The sequence below is a fragment of the Bos indicus genome, chromosome 7 (assembly GCF_029378745.1).
Source record: "Bos indicus isolate NIAB-ARS_2022 breed Sahiwal x Tharparkar chromosome 7, NIAB-ARS_B.indTharparkar_mat_pri_1.0, whole genome shotgun sequence".
NCBI classification, from domain to species: Eukaryota; Metazoa; Chordata; class Mammalia; order Artiodactyla; family Bovidae; genus Bos; species Bos indicus.
Window position 1 is genome coordinate 68,807,753 of NC_091766.1, and position 17,982 is coordinate 68,825,734.

Consider the following 17,982-nt stretch of genomic DNA (forward strand, 5'->3'; position numbering starts at 1 on the left):
AGCAGTGAGATGAACCCATCTCTGTAGTGCTGGGCTTAGGAATAGTGAGTGAGTGAAGTCACTCGATCGTGTCTGACTCTTTGCGACCCCATGGCTCTTACTATTTAGAAGACAAGGTCCGTGGACACGAGCCATTGCCTAAGTTGGCTGTAGCTTCATCCAGAGGCTGTGATGGACAAGGTGTGCTATCTGCATGATGCTTCCTTCCCTCTTTCTCTCCTTAAAACAGCTATATTTTAAAAATGTGTTAAAAAGTATCAAAAAGTTCAAAGACAGTAGTCAAACACAAACTACTCAGAAATAACCACTGAGAACATTTTGGTGTGTTTTACATGTTTTTTCCTCATTTTACCCATGGGGAACTTTTTGAGGTAGGCCCTCTTACCATCATTGTATAAAGGGAGAAACTGAGGCTCAGAGGGATTAACTGACTTGACAAGTATCACAAAGCTAGGCGGTGGCAGAGCAGGTCCCTGCACCGAGGTCTGTTGGTCCAGACCCCAAGCTCCCAGCCGGCCTCTTTGATGCCGATCTCCCCTTTGGGCCGACCTTCAGTCAGTAGTGGTCAACAGTAGTTCTTTGCCTTGTGGTTGACTTCTCCGAGAGCTGGGGACAGGACTTTGCAATTTGGTGGATTCCAGGGTGATGGGAACAGGCAAGGAACTAAAAGATCTCATAGGGAATATGCAGTCACCTGAAAGTAGCAGGTAGAAGCAGGGAGAAAATCAGCTACATTTGAGGAATACAGTCCACAGGTGTTTCCTCTTCCGGAGTCTGGAGTCCAGGTTCCCCTGCTTAAGAGCTGTGTCACTTAGGGTTGGGTTCAGTTCAGTTCAATTCAGTGGCTCCGTCATGTCCGACTCATTGCGACCCCATGAATTGCAGCACGCCAGGCTTCCCTGTCCATCACCAACTCCCGGAGTTCACTCAAACTCACATCCATCGAGTTGGTGATGCCATTCAGCCATCTCATCCTCTGCCGTCCCCTTCTCCTCCTGCCCCCCATCTCTCCCAGCATCAGAGTCTTTTCCAATGAGTCAACTCTTCACATGAGGTGGCCAAAGTACTGGAGTTTCAGCTTTAGCATCATTCCTTCCAAAGAACACCCAGGACTGATCTCCTTTAGAATGGACCGGTTGGATCTCCTTGCAGTCCAAAGGACTCTCAAGAGTCTTCTCCAACACCACAGTTCAAAAGCATTAATTCTTCGGCGCTCAGCCTTCTTCACAGTCCAACTCTCACATCCATACATGACCACTGGAAAAACCATAACCTTAACTAGACGGACCTTTGTTGGCAAAGTAACGTCTCTGCTTTTGAATATGCTATCTAGGTTGGTCTTGAAGAAAGTAGGGAAAACCACTAGACCATTCAGGTATGACCTAAGTCAAAATCCTTATGATTATACAGTGGAAGTGAGAAATAGATTTAAGAGACTAGATCTGATAGAGTGCCTGATGAACTATGGATGGAGGTTCATGACACTTAGGGTTAGGGTTAATATTAAATGTAAAAAGCCTTTAGCAACTGGTCACCAAAATTAGTATATGGGTCAAAACATTAAAAAAAATGTTATTCTCTAAGTGAATTGTAGAGTTCTATCATAAAACAGCCTCCCAAGTGATATAGATTGTGGCACAAATCATTTCTTAAATTATACCAATAACTTCTCAATTGTGTTTTGGTCTTTGGAGATTGGTGGTGTGATCTTTGTTTGATTTGGTTGTTGGTGTCTAAACAGTGCCCCAGTGTGAGCCTTGATTTGACCTCAGAGAAATTCATTCTACGCTTGCAGTGCCTCTCCATGAAGCCATAGTCCTTGGGGTCTAGAAACCAGGGCTTTGCTGCAGCAGGCTGGGTGCATCTCAGCCTGCTCTATACCTGGGCGCCAGCACTTCACATGGGGCCCGAGCAGGGGAATCTGCCTTGGCCCCACAACACCATCAGCACCCAACTTCCTGCCCCTACCCTGCTATCTTATCTGTGTGGCACCTCTCCCAGACTATACAACATTATTTATCCCCCAGTCCAGAAGAAGTTTGTTATTTTGGCAGTTGGTAGATATGGCAGAATATCATCTTGTATTTCACTGCAGGAGAGTCACTTCACTTCACTTGGGCTTTCTGACTTTCCTTAAGGTTTTTTTTTGGTTGCACTGAGTCTTCATTGCTGTGCATGAGCTTTCTCTAGTTGCGGCGAGTGGGGACTACTCTTCATTGCAGTGCATGGGCTTCTCCTTGCAGTGGCTTCTCTTGTTGCAGAGCATGGGCTCTAGGGCATGCCGGCTTCAGTAGTTGTGGCTCATGAGCTTAGTTGACCTGAGGCATGAGGAATCTTCCCAGACCAGGAATTGAACTCGTGTCCCCTGCACTGGCAGGTGGATGCTTTTTTTTCCTTTTTTTTAAATGACACACACATATTATTTATTGTAACATTATTGGACAGTATTTCTCAGAGAAAATCCAGTGATGATAACATAGATAATCAAGATAAATATCATTTGATAGATAATAAGCAAACACAGGTGATCATGTATATATACTCTAGGAAAAGGAAATTAGGGGAAATACTCTTAAAAGTGAATATGAAGTGTAAGATTTACTTTTTACTATTGTCTACTTTTTAATTTATATTTATTTTTAATTGATTGATGATTGCTTTGCAATATTGGTTTGATTTCTGCCATACATCAATATGAATTAGCCATAGGTGTACATATGTCTCCTCCCTTTTGAACCTCCCTCACACCTCCCACCCATTCCCACCCCTTTAGGTTGTTACCAAGCCCCGGTTGAGTTCCCAGAGTCATACAGCAGATTCCCATTGGCTATCTATTTACATATGTTAGTGTATATGCTTCCATGCTACTCTCTCCATTCATCTCACCCTCTCCTTCTTCTCCCTGGCCCTTGTCCATAAGTCTGTTCTCTATGTCTGCATCTCCACTGCTGCCCTGCAAATAGGCTGACCAAAGCATCTTTCTAGATTCCATAGATATGCATTAAGATACAATATTTGTTTCTCTCTTTCTGACTTACTTCACTCTGTATAATAGGCTCTAGGTTCATCTACCTCATTAGAACTGACTCAAATGTGTTCCTTTTATGGCTGAGTAATATTCCATTGTGTATATGTACCACAACTTCTTTATCCATTCATCTGTTGATGGACATCTAGGTTGCTTCCATGTCCTTGCTATTGTAAATAGTGCTGGCAGGCAGGTTCTCAACCACTGGACCACCAGGGAAGTCCTTCACTTGGGCTTCAATCCTCTGCTAAATGGGGATGATTGTGCCTGCATTACCTGGTCTCAAAGGCTGCTTATGGCCCCCAGAGATACCAGATCCTAATCCTAGACCTGGAAATGTTGCTTTATTTGGGAAAACGGTTTTGCAGATATGATCAAGTAAAGAGTCTCGAGATGGGAGTATTATCCTGGTTTATCAGGACAAGTCCTAAAGGCCATCACTAGTGTCCTCATAATAGAGAGGCAGAGGAAGGCTACACACACAGAAGAGAAGGCCAGATCTCAGCAGAAGGATTTGAAGATTGCCATTAGTGATGCAGGCACCACCCAAGGAATGCTAACAGCCAGCAGAGCTGGAAGAGGCAACGAACGGATTCTTGCCTCAAGCATCTAAAGGGAGTGTGGCTGTGCTGATTTTGACATTGGCCCAGTGATACTGATTTTGGGTTATGACTTCCAGACCTATGAGAATAAACTTCTGTTGTTTTAAGCCATAAGATTTATGGTAATTTGTTACAGCAGCCATGGAGAAACAAATACAACTGGATAATTACAAGGGAATTATGTAAAAACACTCATGAACAGGGAATTATGATACACTTGTGTATCATCTTATGAGTACAGAATTTTTAAAAAGCAGCATCATTGGTTTCCTCCAAAAAACTTTTGGCAACTCTAGATATTGTCGTGTTGATAGGGTATCTCAGAACAGGAGGGTTTGGTTCCTGTTCTCCCTCTTGCCTTCCCCAAAAGACTTTATTCATGGGATAGAAAACAGGAGAAGAGTTATTTCTTAAGGTCTGTACTTGGATCTTTCAAACTCTGAGCTGAGAAGACTAAAAGGACACCCTGATGTTGGAGAACCAGCCCTATGGCTCACCAGACATCAAAAAGGGACAGAGAGACATGAGCACTTTTACTCACGCCCTCCAATGGATTTGAACCTGTAACTTAGGATTTATCAGTTCTTTCAATCATCTCATTCTGTGGTCTTCCCAACAAGGATGCCATTACTGTTTTATTCATTTACCTGCATCCTCATTTACCTGCAGGTTTTAGAGTGAAGCTCCAGCTCTCTCCCTCTCATGTTTGTGTTGGTGGGCTGATGGCATTCAAATTGCTCAAGGGACATTAGAGAAATTGTAAGTAAAACAGGAAATTAGAAACAGTTTTAATTCCTCTTGGGATCTCTGAAAACAGCAATTGTGATTCCAGAAAGCAGAGATGCAAATTGCTTGCAAATTTGATTTGCCAAATAAACAAGCTTCCCTGTTTGGAGTGGTTGGTCTTGTTTATCATCTGGTGAAGATAGACACTTGATGACTAAAAGTCCATCTACAACACTTCTGGATGGTTAAAATGGTAGCTTTTATGTTATGAATATTTTACCACAATTTTTTTAAAAGTCCACTTATAGAGATATTACAGTTCCCAGAATCTGCCAGATCAACTCAGCTTTTTTTCTCTCCTTAAAATGCTATTTCACTTTTAAACAAATATGCATATATATCACACATTGATATTATGGCTCCAATTCCTGAATCAGGCTTATTTCTTGAGATCTCATAAAGGTATCTATTCTGAGCAAGATGGTTTTAACCAAGCTTAATTTTAAGCAAGACATCCTAAACAAGGTACATAGTTTCTAAAGGTATGTAGTTTCTAAATGCAGGCATTGATTGTAGCCCAAGTCAGTTAGCAGGATTGGTTCTATATAAGAGATCTGTAGCAAGTTTCCAATGTCTCAAGTCATGTTGCATTCCTGTTTTTCCTTGCCAAACTTCAGAAAATGCCCCGGCTCCCATATTCCCACATTTTCTCAATAGGGCCCAGCCTCCTACTGAACCAGCAGGTCAGATGGGTGCCCTGTGGGTGTGTGTGTGCATGTACTTCCCAGCATGCGTGTGTGTGTGTTTCCTCCTGCATGGGTGTGGTGTGTTGGGGTAGGGGGCAGCGGTTGGGGAATGTGGGGACCTTGCTCACTTAGAAGGAGGATTTGAATTCTGCTCATTTCATGCTAGTCCTTCCTGAGCTTGGGCCATCAACTGAGGCCTGAATGGTCCAGACGAGAATCCAAGAGTAATAGAGGAATGTCAACAAGAGGCCTCCTGTGTGTGGGTTTGTAAGGGGGGGATTATTTTTTCGGCCCTGTGTGTGATTAAACAATTCCAAAATTATTCTTCTCTGCTTAGAACTCTGGAGAGAGCTGCTAAAGGGTTCCATCTACCCAACTACATTTTTATTTGTGCTTGCCAGGAAGTGCCAAGGGAAACTTGTGTTAGAAGCTCCTTGGGTGGGAGTGGCGGCTAAGGAGGCTGCTAAGAAGGATGAGCACAGGGAAGACCGCAGTGGAGCTTGCACCTGTGGGGGGAGTTAGCAGCACATCTATTCCCACCCTCTGTCCCAGGCAGAGCAACCTCCTGTGTCACATGTCTCAGTCTCCGCTCAGTGCAGTCTGTTGTTGGACAGCTCCTATTTTTATCATGTTCCAAATATTGAGCAAAACCTGCATTTTTTTTTTTTTTTTGGGTATCTTCCATCAGCTGGTATCGACTCTGCCCCCTGTCACATCTGTCCCCGTGTAGGATATACACTGTGTTGTACAAAATTTTACGCCATAGATATACTCTCCAGATTCAGAGAATCGTGACTATAGCCAAAGCATCTGGGAGAAATTTGATCAGGAAGCTGTATTTTCTTAGTCTTTCCTTTCCAGTTACCAAAGGAAAGGAATATGAAGGGCTGTTATTTCAGCCAGTACTTCCAGCGTGCCTGGTACCATGCTAAGAGCTGTATGTATGTCACCTCATTTAAATCTTGTACAATCCTCCCAGAGTTGGTATTATCTTTACTTAGGGAGTGAAAAAACAGTGAACATGTTAGTCACTCAGTCATGTCTGACTCTTTGTGACCCCATGGACTGTAGCCCACCAGGCTCCTCTGTCCATGGGATTCTCCAGGCAAGAATACTGGAGTGGGTTGCCACATCCTCCTCCAGGGGATCTTCCTGACCCTGGGATCGAACCCAGGTCTTCTGCATTGCAGGAAGATTCTATACTGTCTGAGCTACCAAGGCTTAGAGAGTTTAAATAATTTGCTCAGGATCATCTAGCTAGTAAATTTATGGAACTGGAATTTGAACTCAGGTGTGCTCACCCCAGTAAATAACTCTGGACTCAGACAAAGGAAGAAAAGAAGTCGGAGAATCATACAGGGGAAGAAAGTAGCTGATTGCTTTCTGTCCCCTCTAGGAATATCCATTTGAAAGTTCCATGCTGTTCAAAAGTTCCCTTCACAGGATATTTGAAAAAGACACTGAATATGCTCAGAGCTTCACTGGGTTCAGAGGAGAGGCCCAGCTCCAGGTGGGGAGGGTGAGGAGGAAGCTCCCCTGGGGATGAGTCCATGTGATAACCCTTGGACTGTGAGCGCAGCCCAGCCATCCCTCTCCCGTGCCCATGCGGGCTCAAGCTGCAGCCTCTTTGGGAGGAAACTCAAATCAGGTTTTTGTTTTTTAATCTTTGAAAGCAAATATTGGGAAGTGAATTGGACTATGATGTACCCCAGTGGGCTTTTTAATTTACTTTTGTTATTGAAGTATAATCATAAGCAATAAAATGCACTGTCTTTGTTTAGGCTGCTGTAACAAGAATACAGTAACTGGGTGGCTTAGACAGCAAAGATTTCTCACAATTCTAGAGGCTAGAGAGTCCAGGATCAAGGTGCCGGCAGATTCCGTGTCTGATGAGAGCCCACTTGCTGGTTTGCAGATAGCCTTCTTCTCCTAGTACATGTGGAGAAGAGAGGGGAGGTGCAGGTGGGGAGGGAAAAAGAGAGAGAGGAAGGGGAGGCGAAGAGGGAGAGGGAGAGAGCATTTTCATGTGTCTTCCTCCCAGGGCACTAATCTCATTGATGAGGACTCCACCCTCATGACTTAATTACCTCCCCAAAGTCCCACCTCCTAATACCATCACAATAGGGATTAAGATTTCAACAAAAAAATTGGGGGATAAGAGCACAACCATTTAGTCAATAACATGCACAGATCATGTGTGCATATAGTTTCATGAGTTTTGACAAGTGTATACATGTGTGTAGTCAAGAACCCAGTCAACGTGTGGGACATTTCCATCATCTAGCCACCACCAGAGGGAAGCCATGGTGTGTCTACTGTTTGTTTTCCCCACTCTCATCCCTGGAGAGGGGGCAGGAAACTATGGAGTGGGCTTTGGTTACAGAGCCAGAGCCGAGATGCACTCACTTGGGAGCAGGATTACCTTCTGCCACGTGTGCCCTGGTGCCTCACTCCCCTCTCTCTGGTCCCTGCCTGTTTGGCAGGGTGGCCTGTTACAGAGACACTAAAATGGTTTGCTCCACACACAGAAAGTTATATGGCCTGGCTCCATGGTTGACTATATCAAACTCAACAATTCATATACTCCAGGATTTGCTGATCATCACCCTCTGTGAATATCATGCTTTTTAATCTGTCATATTTTCCCTCCCCACATAAACTCCTCTTGCCCTACCCCATTTAGAAATCTTTAGTAACTACCTACAAGGTGTCCCTCTTCCAGGCTCAGGCAGAGTTCAGAGCACTATTTTTTCACACTCTGTGTGTGCATGCTCAGTCACTAAGTCATGTCTGACTCCACCAGACTCCTCTGTCCATGGGGTTTTCCAGGCAAGAATACTGAAGTGGGTTGCCATTTCCTTCTCCACTCTCAAACTCCAAGCCTCTCCATATATAGGCATTAACTTAGCAAGAGAACTGTTATTCAGCCTGTTGGATGAGTGGGCTTGTGATTCCTCATGAATTCTTGTTATTAGTGGACACTCTAATTGTGTTCCTCATGTATCCTTCTTATTAGAGGGTACCATGATTATGATGCTTGTTTGTGAAGTTTAGAATATAGTAAAACATACTTGATGCAAAACCTAGGCTGAACATAATCAAATCTTCCCTGATGCATGAATCTTGCAGAGCTCCAGAAGCACCATCACAGTTCCTTTTTAATTCATGTAAGATTTCTAATCGGAGAAGGCAATGGCACCCCACTCCAGTACTCTTGCCTGGAAAATCCCATGGATGGAGGAGTCTGATAGGCTGCAGTCCATGGGGTCGCTAAGAGTTGGACATGACTGAGCGACTTCACTTTCACTTTTCATTTTCATGCATCGGAGAAGGAAATGGCAACCCACTCCAGTGTTCTTGCCTGGAGAATCCCAGGGACGGGGGAACCTGGTGGGCTGCCATCTCTGGGGTCACACAGAGTCAGACACGACTGAAGCGACTTAGCAGCAGCAGCAGCAGCAGGATCTCTAATTAGCCAGCTAATAGATTACAGATGTGGTCTTTACAAATTTGCATGCTCTGTATACAAGATTTTTACAATTCCAGATAGGAGAACTGTACTCAAATCTAAGGTTAGAAGTGAAGTTTTTTCTTTAAAAAAAAAAAAAAAAGTTTAAGGTTTATGTAATAATTCTGCTTCCAAAGTTCACCTTTGTAGGCAGAGGTTAAAAACATGGGCTTTGGGATCACAACCACCTGGGTTCAGACAGGGCTCAGTTACCTATGAACTGTGTGACCTTGAGCAAGCTACTTACCACCCTGAGCCTCAGTTCCCTCATCTGTGAAATGGGGCCTAGAATTGTACAGATCACAGATCACATACATGGGTTGTGTGAATTAATTGAAAATGCACTTGGAGGGCTTCATGCAGCCTGGCATGAGGTGGTCCTTAAGTGGCAGCATTTCAAAACAAAGTCAATGATAACTTCAGTGTCTCAGCTAGCTAAGTGAAACCAACTCAGAGCCCTTTATTTTGATCCTGTATTCTCAGACAGAAAGACCTTAAAGATATTCCACTAATTCAGCAACAGCATCTCATGGGGTCCAGAGGACAGTGGAGGTGGCCCTTCAGTGGTCAGGGCTCTGGGCCCTCAACCAACACCCAATCAGAACATCTCAGCTTTTGTCTGTTTCCTGTACTTATTTCTGACATCTTTTTTTCTTTTTTTTGCTACTCAAAAAGCTTCAAAACCAATATTCTAATCCAACCCACTCATTTCATAGATGAAGAAACTGAGGCTCAAAATTCCTGTATGGTTTTCCAACGTGGTCGACAGAGGTCTCCTGCCCCCAAGGGCTCTTGGTTCTCAAGACCCTGCCCTGTGATAGATGAAGACACCTCAAAGTAGAAAGAAGGCAACGATGAATCAGCTATTGAGGTTTCACCACGGTTCTTCCAGCCAGTTCCTAGCATTGAAAATTCCCCTAGAGAAAGAAAAGCATTTGTTTTACCCTCGCTCTGTGGCTCAAGTGTGAAAGTCCTGGTTTGTGTGTGGACAGTCAAGTGTAGCATGAGTCCTATTTTATAAAAAGATATTTGCTTGGAGGCCCTTTCTCCTGTTCTGTTAGGGAACTGCTGCCCCATCAGATGCTCCATCCTGTGGTCAGTGACCACCACTCTCTAGTAGCATCTTGCAAAATGTATTCATAGGGGTTCCCCAGTGAGAGAACAAGGACATCAAGCTTCTGTCCTTCTATGATTGAAACACCTCCTGCCAGGACTCATGTAGTGTGCATTCAGTTCTCTGCCACTGACTTGGCCACATCCTCTGTTTTCCAGCCTCTCAACATCGCCTACAGCCACATCTACAGCTCCTACAGGAACTTTGTGGGGCCCCCGCATTTCAAGACCATCTGCAGACTCCTCGGTTACCAGGGCATTGCTGTGGTCATGGAGGAACTGCTGAAGATCGTCAAAAGCTTGGTGAGGAAGGGGCCCTGGGAGGGGCCCAGTGGGGAGCAATGAGGCCTGCTTTTACTTTTTACCTGGCCTGAAAAATCCAGTAACAGGCTTTTCAGCTCTGTCTGTAGGAATCACCCAGGGAATGCTTTGCCCTTGTCCCCTGATTCCTCTCACCTATCACCCTGTAACATTTCATGCATTTTCTGACCTGTGTTTTTTTGCCTCTTCTTTTCTGATGCCAAGCTTACTCCTAGAACTTGCTAACTGAATTCAGCAATCTTGACTTTGACTTTAAGGCCTACTGGCGCTAGTGGTAAAGAATCTGCCCGCCAATGCAGGAGACATAAGAGACGCAGGTTGGATCCCTGGGTGGGGAAGATCCCCTGGAGGAGGGCATGGCAACCCACTCCAGTATTCTTGCCTAGAGAATTCCATGGACAGAGGAGCCTGGTGGGCTACAGTCCATGGGGTCACAAAGAGTCTCACAAAAAGTGGGCAGGACTGAAGTGACTTAGCATGCATGCACGCAATGACTGCTCATACCCACCTCCTGTGCTGCATTATCTCATTTGAGCATGACAAATCCATGACACATGTGCTGCCGTTTTTTTCCACCCACACCCTTGGCAGATATCACTAATCAGTCACCACACTTCTTCCCCTTGGGATTTCTTGCTGAACACTGATACTGGCCTAGAATTGTGTATCCCTTTGCCATCATTCTATATCCACACCAAGTATGGTCATGTGAGCATTCATTTAACCAGGACACTGCTGCAGCAAGGCTTAAACATTTAAATAAGATTTTCTTGAAAGTTTGAGATGATGAAAGAGAAATAAAGCATATCTATGTCAGGAATAGCAAGCAGAATTCGTCTGCTAACTTTAGTCCTCTGGTAGCGACTATATATAATGAGGGGTTGTTCTAGGTTGTGAAGCTAAATTTAAAGAAGAAAATGTGGTAATTGATTAAAGGTGTCTACGACAGACACGGGAGGGATGAATGAACCATGAATTTTCTGTGCATAAATTAGATGATGTGTCAATCTTCATAGCTCCCTGGTCCCATTTCATCTTAGATCTTAGTTTAGCTCTCGTGTAAGTGCCCCAACCCCAGGAAGGACCCCATGCCTAGAAATTGCCCCCCCCTTGAAGTCTGTGAGCCCAAGGGGATAATGAGAGCGTCCCCTTTTCTGTCTTATAAAGGCCCACGTTCCCTTACAAAGGGCAATGGGACCGGCCCACTCCCTTAGGAGAGATCCTGCCGGTCCTCTTAGGGAGCTTGGGACTCTGTGACACATACGTTGACACATACAGCATAGACTGGGTGGCTTCAGTGACAGATGTTCATTGCCCATGGTTCTGGAGATTGGAAGTCCAGAGCACAGAGCCAGCATGTAAGGACCGTCCTCCTTCACAGACAGCTGCCTTCTCCCTGTGTCCTCACATGGCAGAGAGTGTCTTTCTCTTGCTCCCTCTCCTCTCTTCTTTTAAGGCATTAATCCCTTCGTGAGGGTTGCTCCCTCATGACCTAATTCCTTCCCAAGGCCCCATCTTCAAATACAACTGTCCTGGGGAATCAGGGTTTCAACATATGTATTCGGGGGGAGAACAGATATTCAATCCATAGCACTTATCCACAGGTCTCAGCTGAACCCCTGTACAGCCCCACTGGCCCAACATTCAGCCCTGAGACACTCATATGCAGCAGCCGTGGATTACTCACTCATCTTGTACTCTTCCTTTGTCAGCTCCAAGGGACTATCCTCCAGTACGTGAAAACATTGATCGAGGTCATGCCCAAGATATGCCGTCTGCCCCGGCACGAGTATGGCTCCCCAGGTGGGTGATGGGGAAGCATGAGCGGGCTGTGGTGATAGGAAAATAATCCAGACCCATCCCACGGTGAAAGGGGGCTCTGGCAATCTACCTTAAAGTATTTGCTTCTCTGATGTGGCAGCAGACTGTCACAACACTGGGTTTGCACCCTCTCTCTGCCACTGAATTGCCCTGGACCACTTTTAATCCCCCTGATTACAACAGTATCGTCTTCCTTCAGTGAACATAAGTGGTGCCTGCTGGGCCTGCCTCACAGCACTGCCCGGAGGCTGGAAGAGGTCCACAAATATGAGAACCGTTAGGTTGTGAGCAGCGAGGTTTAGTTGTAAAGATCTTCCTTAGCTCAGCACATCCACATTCCTTCCTCCATGTGCCTCTTTGGCGGAGACTGACGCCCCAGGCGTGGCGTAACGTGGCATTTCTAAGGTAAGTCAGGAAATAAGAGTTTTCACCACTCAATCTCTGGGCAGAGAAGTCAGCCAGTCTTCCCTTCCCTGATAGTGATGGCACCTGGAATGAGTTTGGAGCCTGGGGGATGGGGAAGGGTGGAGACTATGAGTTTAGTACCAGGTGTTTTTCCTAACTACCAAGATGCCGGATGCTGGGTCAGTGTGAGCCAGAGCAGGAAAGGGCTGGGACCGATAGCCCTAGCTTTCATTCCCGGCTGCCCCACTTACTGGCTGTGTGACTGTGGAGATGCCACTTACCTTCTCTGAGCCTCGTCTGAAAAGAGGGGTCACAGTGCCTGGTCCAGGGTGTTTTTACGAGTATTACGTGAGCTATTGCAGATACAGTGCTTAGCATGACCCTCCCACTAACCCTCCCCCTGCACCTCCCAGGGATCCTGGAGTTCTTTCACCACCAGCTGAAGGACATCATCGAATACGCAGAGCTCAAGACTGACGTGTTCCAGAGCCTGAGGGAGGTGGGCAATGCCATCCTGTTCTGCTTGCTTATCGAGCAAGCTCTGGTGAGTTCTGAGCCCCAAGGAATTGGCGTGTCTCCAGGCTGGAAGGGTACCCCCACCCCAACAGATGCCCAAGGCCCCTCGAGCGCATCCCACCTGGGAGCCCTGCCGCTCAGCTGTGTGCTCTTCCAGGGCGGGCACGCGCTCCTCTCCATTCCACTCAGACCTCTCTGACACCCAGATACTGGGAGAAGCAGGTCCTGGAGTCAGAGGGGCCTGGCCTTCCCCCCCAACTGCCCACCTTCCGCTAGCAGCAGGGCCCCGGCAGTCTGTCAGAGTCCGGGTTTCCATTCACCCGTCAGACACAAGATAACTCCTGGCAACCACAGGCCAGGCACTGCGCTGGGAGGTGCAGTGCAGTGTCCTGGGTGGTGGAGAGGAGACCTGTCCTGAAAAGTGTCTACACGGAAACGATGTGTTTACCGTCGGAGCAAGTGCTGTGAGGGACGATTGCCAGGTCTGGAGGGAACACCTGTGGTGTGGTCTTGAGGGTGGGGGAGGACCTGCCTGAGAAGGGGGCCTGAAAACTGATCAGGAACTGTCCTCATGGAGAATCAGGGACAGCTGTTCCGGGCTGAGGGGAGAGCACATAGTGCTTTCTTCATTTGTTGTCATGGAAGACAGGGATTCTCACCCTGCAAGGCAGTTTAGAGGCTGAAAGGAGGTAAGACATGAAAGTGAAAGTTGCTCAGTCATGTCCGACTCTTTGCGACCCCATGGACTATACAGTCCATGAAATTCTCCGGACCAGAACACTGGAGTGGGTAGCCTTTCCCTTCTCCAGGGGATCTTCCCAACCCAGGGATCAAACCCAGGTCTCCTGCATTGCAGGCGGATTCTTTACCAGCTGAGCCACAAGGGAAGCCCCAAGACATGTAAAGTAAGAGCTAAATAATTGGTTTGAATTATGCTAATGGGCAAAAACATGAGTCCCTGTGCTTCTGCATCTTGGGACCACACAGAACTTGTTTGTGGCTTGCTCATGGAGTCAGCATTCTCCACACCCTCCCAGTGCTCTCCACTCGGCTCTGGTTCCATAAGGCGTCCGCAGGTGGGCCTGGCCGTCTAGGCACAGGGTAATGGGCAGCACTGTGGAAGGAAAGGCATGGTCTTCAGGACGCAGCAGGAACATCTTTCAGCATCCATTCCTGCCGTCCTCTGTCCACACACACATTCAGCAGAAGGGTATTGAGAACCTGCTCACTGCCGGGTGCATCCCTAAGTGGCAGGTCAGTGGCCATGAATAGGACAGACAAATAATTACCATTTTTATCCCGGAGAGGGTGACGATGGAAGCGGTAAACAACCAGAGATGTGAGTGCAGAGGGTAGGGGCTGTGAAAGAATAAACAGGGAAACAGAATAGCTCAAGAGTCACAGGTGCTGGGAAGCATGTGCTGGTTTTGGAGAGGATGAGGTCTCTGAGAAATGCTGAGAACCCTAGAGTGAGCTGGGGCTGAGGTGGGAGAGGCCGGGGCCTCAGTCCTGGGCCAAGGGGGCGCCTCGGGAAGCCTTGGGATGCCGTAAGTGATTGGAGGGGGGCGGATTCTGATTTATTGTTTTAAAGGCCCTTTCACTGTTTGGAGAAGCAGCAGCCAGAAGGTGAGTGAAGGGCCAGGCTATTTGCAGTTGTCCAGTTTGGCAGGGTCATCTTAGAGGCACAGAAAGAGAGGGGCAGGAGGAGGAGGAATTTGGAAGGAGGTGAAGTGAAGGTAGAGGTGGCAAGGAAGCAGTGAGAGCACAAACTCAGAATGAGAGCCCGAGAGGGTTCGTCCTCTGGACCTGTGAGCTGCGGCGAGCCGGCCCGTCCACATCGGTGCCTCGTCTCTGCAGCCAGGGATCTGGATCAGCTGTTCTCTTGGACCCTTCCCCCTGACAGTCCCCGAAACACAGTCTATTTTGTGGGGAGTAATAGCCTCTCTGTTCTCCTCAAAATGGACTAAGTGTTCCTCTTCATGGTAACAGGTTTTTAAACATGGTTCAGCGGGCCTGGTTGCTATGGCAACATAGCCATCAGAAGTCACAAGGACAAGACACACAGGAGAAACCACTCAAGGCCTCAGGAAGATGAGGAGACGTGCAGGTGGGCGGGGGGTGGGCAGGTCCCTGAAGCCCTAGTTCCCAGTGTCTCTCATGAGCACTGTTCTGCACAAGGAACATCAGTTAACTTCCCACGTACAGACCCCCAAGAGGCAGACGGTGGACGGGGCTACAAGGAAAGGAATCCTGTCTTAGGCATCCCTGCCTGCATGGTCGGTTGCAGGTACCACTGTGGTCAACAGAACACTCACATCAAAGGCCTTCAGAGCTAAGAGAGACCCCAACAGTTTGTATGGCCCAACCTCCTCTATGCATAAGTTAGGAAAGGAGAGTCAGAGAGGGTGCAACTCACCTGAAGTCACACAGCACATCAGTAGCAGAGGTGAAAGAACAAAAGCATGGGTTTCCAGTACTGACCGTCGGCCTTAGGGGAATGTGAGTGGGAGGAGACATAGCAACAGTCAGGGCTCGGGGCTTCCCTGGTGGTCCAGTGGTTAGGACCCTTCACGCTTCCACTTTGAGGACACAGATTCAACTCCTAGTGGGAACTAAGATCCCATGAGCCACATGGGAGGCTGTGAGCTCTGCTTTCTACTTAGACAGCTGGAGAAATCCCCAAGATAAGACAGTGCTTTCTGAGATTAGAATGAGGCAGGAGCTTTTGGGAACTTTTTAATTTATGAAGCCGGAATAAGTATTTAAATGACATATTGATTATTCTTATTAAGTAGGAGGACTAATAACAAAAAAAAAAAGAAAGGAGGAGGAAGGGAGGAAGGAGATTATGTCCGTAGAGGAAAGGCATTTAAACTGGAATGTCCGTCCAGTGGAGGACTGTGTAACAGTCAAAAAGAATAAAGTATGACGGTGTCTTTGCACATACAACATAGAAAATGGTGAAAGACATAACAATGAATAGAAAGAAAGTGAGTTCCATGATAAGACACATTATGCCATACAAGCAAAATAAACAAACAAAGCCCACAAAATAACCCTGCATTGGGGGAAAAAAATCTGGGAAAATCATCCTATAATTCAGTCATTTTTCTCTAGGTATTACAGAGGGAGCTAGGATTAGAGGGCAACAGAGACATTTGCTGTATCTGAAATGTTGAATTTTTTTATAAGGAATATATATTCATGTATTATCATTGACTAAAAGTTAATTAAAAAGATACAAGTAGTATATCATTGGAGAAGGAAATGGCAACCCACTCCAGTGTTCTTTCCTGGAGAATCCCAGGGACGGCAGAGCCTGGTGAGCTGCCGTCTATGGGGTCGCACAGAGTCGGACACGACTGAAGCGACTTAGCAGCAGCAGCAGCAGCAGTATATCATAGTTTCAGGAAAATTGGAAGGATACAGAAAAGTATAAGATGAGAAGCCTTTTGCCCACTGGTCTCTTGTATTCTAATAGCTTTATAGAGTTTTGTCCTGTTGTGGGGTCTATATCTGTATATATGTACAAATACCTTCTCTTGCTCTGTGGCTTGTCTTTTTAAAACAGATTATTAATATATTATTAATTTGTAAATGGATGGAATATAAATTGAAAAGATTGATCTCCTGGACAAAGATATGTATTCTGTAAGTTCGGTGCTTACAAAAAAGTAAGGATGCAGTAGCAGAACAGAAATGCATACACCCGCGGGGTGGGTCCTTGTTTGCTCGGTGTTTTTAATGAAGGTCTAGTAAGCATGCCAGCTCAAACGGTAAATAATCTGCCTGCAATGCAGGAGACCTGAGTTCGATCCCTGGGTTAGGAAGATCCCCTGGAAGAGGGAATGGCACCCCACTCCAGTATTCTTGCCTGGAGAATTCCACGGACAGAGGAGCCTGGTAGGCTACAGTCCATGGGATCGAAAAGAGTCGGACGTGACTGAGCGATCTTCACAAGGCACAACAAGCATAGAGTAATTCAGTTGACCCTAGAACAGCACTGGGGCTAGAGGTGCCTACCCTCTCTTCAGCCAAAAAGTTATGTGTAACTTTGCAGTCAGCCCTTTGTATCTGCCATTCCATATCCATGGTTCCAATCTGTAGATTCAACCAACCATGAGTTATAATACTGTAGTATTTACAATTGAAAAGTATCTGAATAAGTGGACCCATGCTCTTCAAACCCATGTGTTCAAAGGCCATTTGTGTATGGAGTATGCAGTATTCTCACTGCATAGACTAGTTGGATCACCCATTTTACTGTGGATGGATGTTTTCATTGCTTACTGTTTGATAATGCCATGAATAAAGAAACCATGAATGTTCTTATATATTTCTTTTGGCAGAAATGCTCTCATTTTTTAATTATTAATTTTAAATCAATAATTATTAGTTTTATTAAATTGCTACTCTAGCATATACCTCTTTTTTTTCTTTTTATAAGGCCATTTTTTATTTTATTTAGTTTTCTATTTTTTTGACCATGCAGCGCAGTATGCCGGATCTCAGTTACCCAGCCAGGGATCAAACCTGTGCCCCCTGCATTGAAAGTGCAGAGTCTTGACCACTGGACCGCCAGGGAAGTCCCGTGTGTGGTCTCTCTTTTATTGGGTAGATACCTAGTAGCGGAATAGCTGGATTGATGTGAAGACATTATGTTTAGCTTCAGTGGATACTGCCAAAAAGCTATACAAGGTGGTTGTACCAGTGTATACTCCGTTCAGCAATGCGTGGGAGTTTTCATTTCTTCACATCCTCATGAACAGTTGGATCGTCTGTCTTTTCAGTTACAGCCGTTGGTGGATGTGTTGTGATATCTCACTATGGTTTTGATTTCCCTGATGACTAAGGATGCTGAACTCTTTCCATATGGTATTCCCATTTGGACAGAGACTCTTGTGAAATGTTGTTCAGTATTTTTGCCTATTTTATTACTGAGTTATCTTTTCCTGTTGATTTGTAGCAATGATTTATATACTGTCTGTGAGTGTGTTCGTTACTCAACCGTGTCCAACTCTTTGCAACCCCATGGACTGTAGCCTGCCAGGTTCCTTTGTCCATGGGATTCTCCAAGCAAGAATACTGGAGTGGATTGCCATTTCCTTCTCCAATATACGTAGATACATGTATTACAAATATATTTATGTGGCATGTCTTTCAATGAACAGAAGTTCTTAAGGTTTATTGTATTTC

The 17,982-nt window shown here is 45.8% G+C and overlaps 1 protein-coding gene across 3 annotated transcripts in view; it reads left to right on the forward strand.

Moving 5' to 3' along the window:
* The window catches only part of CYFIP2 (cytoplasmic FMR1 interacting protein 2), a 134,309-nt gene that overhangs the window by 83,510 nt on the left and 32,817 nt on the right, over window positions 1-17,982 (forward strand). For all 3 annotated transcript variants that reach the window (XM_019965309.2, XM_070793921.1, XM_070793920.1), the window contains 3 exons: window positions 9,883-10,026; window positions 11,757-11,847; window positions 12,684-12,814. In XM_019965309.2, the coding sequence (XP_019820868.1) occupies window positions 9,883-10,026; window positions 11,757-11,847; window positions 12,684-12,814 (366 nt within the window). The remainder of the gene's footprint in view (window positions 1-9,882; window positions 10,027-11,756; window positions 11,848-12,683; window positions 12,815-17,982) is intronic.